We start from the raw sequence: 2,993 nt of genomic DNA, 5'->3' as shown, positions 1-2,993 counted from the left end.
AGACGCCCTCATTCGCAGGATGGCGGCGGAGATGGAGCATCTGAAACGCCAGATTAAAGGGAAGGGTGTTGCTGGAGAGGGCAACCTCAGTGAGCGCACCCCGTCCCCTTGTTGTAGCAGTCGCCGCCAGGGGAGGACTCACTCTCTCACCATCACCAGGAACTATGGGCTTGGAGATTCCGACCAAAGAGTGGGCAGGTCTCTCTCTCGCGACATCACTTACCGCCCCTCACGCCCGAGGCCGACTTCGTGATCCTCTTTCTCCACACGTTCCAGGGACTTGAGGGATGTATTGAAGGAGAGGGCGCGGCGTCGGGAGGCTCGGAGAGTGCCGGCATTGCAGAGGTTGAGCGCTCCAGTTCGTGGTAGTGAGGAAGTGGCAATACCAGCCCCTAAAGCGATGGCCCCTGCGCTGGTGGATAAAGAGCTAGCGCGACTTACAGCCACGCCGCTGTCTCCAGAGATTGAGAGTACACCACTCCCCGCCGGATTCCACCAGCCAAAGTTCACTTTGTACGACAGCAAGACGGATCCGTACATGCATGTGAGCCATTACCGGCAAGTAATGGCTGGCCATCGGCGCAACGACGCCTTGATGTGCCTCATATTCCCAGCAAGCTTGGGAGAGCTGGGTTTGAATTGGTTCGAAAGGCTCCCGAAGGGGAGTATTGAGGGGTGGCAGCAACTAGCGGAAGCCTTCGTTACCAGATTCAAAACCAACACACGAACGCCGAAGGAGGTCGACCATCTCCTGGGCGTCAAGATGGAGTCTGGATGTTTGTTGAAGGCATACCATGCGAAATACTGGGAAACTTACAACGACATCCTCGACTGCCCCACCAATCTGGCAATCACTCAATACAAACGGGGTCTCCCAGTCAGACATAGGCTGCAAGATTCACTCACGATGCATCAACCCACAACCATGGAGTCATTGATGCAGCGGATCAATGAGCACATTCGCGTGGAGGATGATGCTGCCTCTGCGACCGAGAAGGCTAATCCGGTCGCGGCGGACAGAAGGGTGGCAGGGAAAGTTCACTCAGTTGGGCAGGAGGATGACCGCCCAAACAACCGGTCAAAAGATCAGCGCCATGGTTCAAACCGTGATGACAGAAACATGGGCCGCCGAAACGACCGGGCTGACACTCCCCGTGATGCAGTGGAGGATACCAAAAGAAAATTGAAGGCACGGAGTGGAATCACCACGGTCTTTAAAATCCCCATCTACCGTATTTTGAGCGAGATTCGAGATGAACCCTTCGTCCGTTGGCTGGCCAAGTTGGGGAGTGCGCAGAAGGGCTTCAATTCGAAATATCGCTGCACCTTCCATGAAGAACGGGGCCACCGAACGGAGGACTGCTTGCCGCTCAAACAACACTTGGAGGAGTTGGTGGCGGCTGGACATGTTGACCAATACATAGATGGGGGAATGAAGGCCGCACCATCAGGGCAAGTCGAACCAAACGGGCTAGCCACCCTAGATGCGGCCCCGCAAGGTGTAATCAACGTTATCCATGGTATCATTGAACCAGCCAGGGTCTGCGAGTTGAGAGGGATGATCAAGAAGGCCGAGCATATGAGGGAAGTGCTCTCTGTTCAGCCCACTGTGAAGAGGGGGAAAACCGAGCCAAAAGACGTCCTTACCTTTACAAGCAAGGATTTAGAAAGGATCCAGGTGCCCCACAATGACGCCTTAGTGGTAACTCTTCGTGTCAAAGGCTTTGACATTAAAAGAATTTTGATCGACCAGGGGAGTTCGGTTGAAATTATGTATTATGATGCTTTCAAGCAAATGAAGCTGGAGGACAAAGACTTGGCTCCCGCAACGTCCCCCTTGATTGGTTTCAACTCTCAACCAGAGTGGCCGATTGAAAAGATCATTTTGCCGGTCAGAGCGGGTTCTGTAGTAAAGCAGGTGGAATTCTGGGTGCTGAAAGTTTCGTCCACATACAACTTAATTTTGGGCAGGGGGTGGTTGCACGCCATGCAAGCAGTAGCGTCTACCTTCCATCAAGTTATGCGTTTTTCGGCGCCCACCGGGCAAATTGAAGAGGTTTGGGGAGACCAGGTGATGGAAAAACAATGCTTCATTGCGGTAAATGGCAGATGAGCAGCCAAAGGGTTCGTCCAGATGATTGAGGGGCCCGAGGGGAAGGAGGTCCTTGAAGATGTAGGAAGGAAGGCCGAGGAAAAGTCGGTAGAGGATTTGGTTGAAATGCGCATCGACGAGGACGACCCGACTAAGTTCTTCCTCTTGGGATCATCTTTGTCGAGCGCCGAGCGGTTAGATTACATCAAATTCTTGACTTCTAATTTGGAGGCCTTTGTATGGACGCCTTACGATATGCCTGGCGTTGACCCAAGCTTCATTTTCCATCAGTTGAATGTCTTCCCTGATCACGGTCCGTCATCCAAAGGACACGCCACTCAGCCTTGCACCATGCTGAGGTGGTAGCGGAAGAAGTGAAGAACCTGTTGGAACCTGGGGCCATAGAAGAAGTGCAATACCCTCGATGGATATCCAACACGGTGGTGGTTCCAAAGAAGAACGGCAAGTGGCGGGTCTGCGTTGACTACAAGACTGTCAATCGTGCTTGCCCAAAGGATAGCTTTCCCCTCCCTCGAATTGACCAGCTGGTGGACTTAACCGCTGGCCATCAGAGGTTTAGCTTCCTGGACGCATATCGCGGCTACCACCAAATAGCTATGTATAGACCGGATCGAGAGATCACATCGTTCACCACTCCCAGGGGCTTATATTGTTACAAAGTCATGCCGTTCGGACTGAAGAACGCCGGGGCGACTTTTCAGAGGATGGTAACGAAGATGTTCGCTCCTCTTTTGGGCCGAACAATGGAGGCCTATATCGACGACATGGTGGGGAAGAGTAGGGAGAAGTCTCAACACCTCACCGACCTAGCAGAAATGTTTTCCATCCTAAAGCATCACAAGCTTCCTCTGAACGCCTCCAAATGCACCTTCGGAGTTGG

At 53.0% G+C, this 2,993-nt stretch overlaps 1 protein-coding gene across 1 annotated transcript; it reads left to right on the top strand.

The window, feature by feature from the left end:
- The first annotated feature begins 400 nt into the window (after positions 1 to 400).
- Positions 401 to 2,113, top strand: LOC145814409 (uncharacterized). The gene has a single exon (XM_082911209.1). It carries the CDS (start codon positions 401 to 403, stop codon positions 2,111 to 2,113), a length of 1,713 nt encoding a protein of 570 aa, XP_082767335.1.
- The last annotated feature ends 880 nt before the right edge of the window (positions 2,114 to 2,993 follow it).

This window comes from Camellia sinensis, unplaced genomic scaffold, assembly GCF_055761805.1.
Source record: "Camellia sinensis isolate YWXY unplaced genomic scaffold, ASM5576180v1 Unanchor10, whole genome shotgun sequence".
In the NCBI taxonomy this organism is placed as follows: Eukaryota; Viridiplantae; Streptophyta; class Magnoliopsida; order Ericales; family Theaceae; genus Camellia; species Camellia sinensis.
The sequence above is the reverse complement of the archived record's forward strand: the minus strand, read 5'-3'. Positions and strand labels throughout refer to the sequence as shown.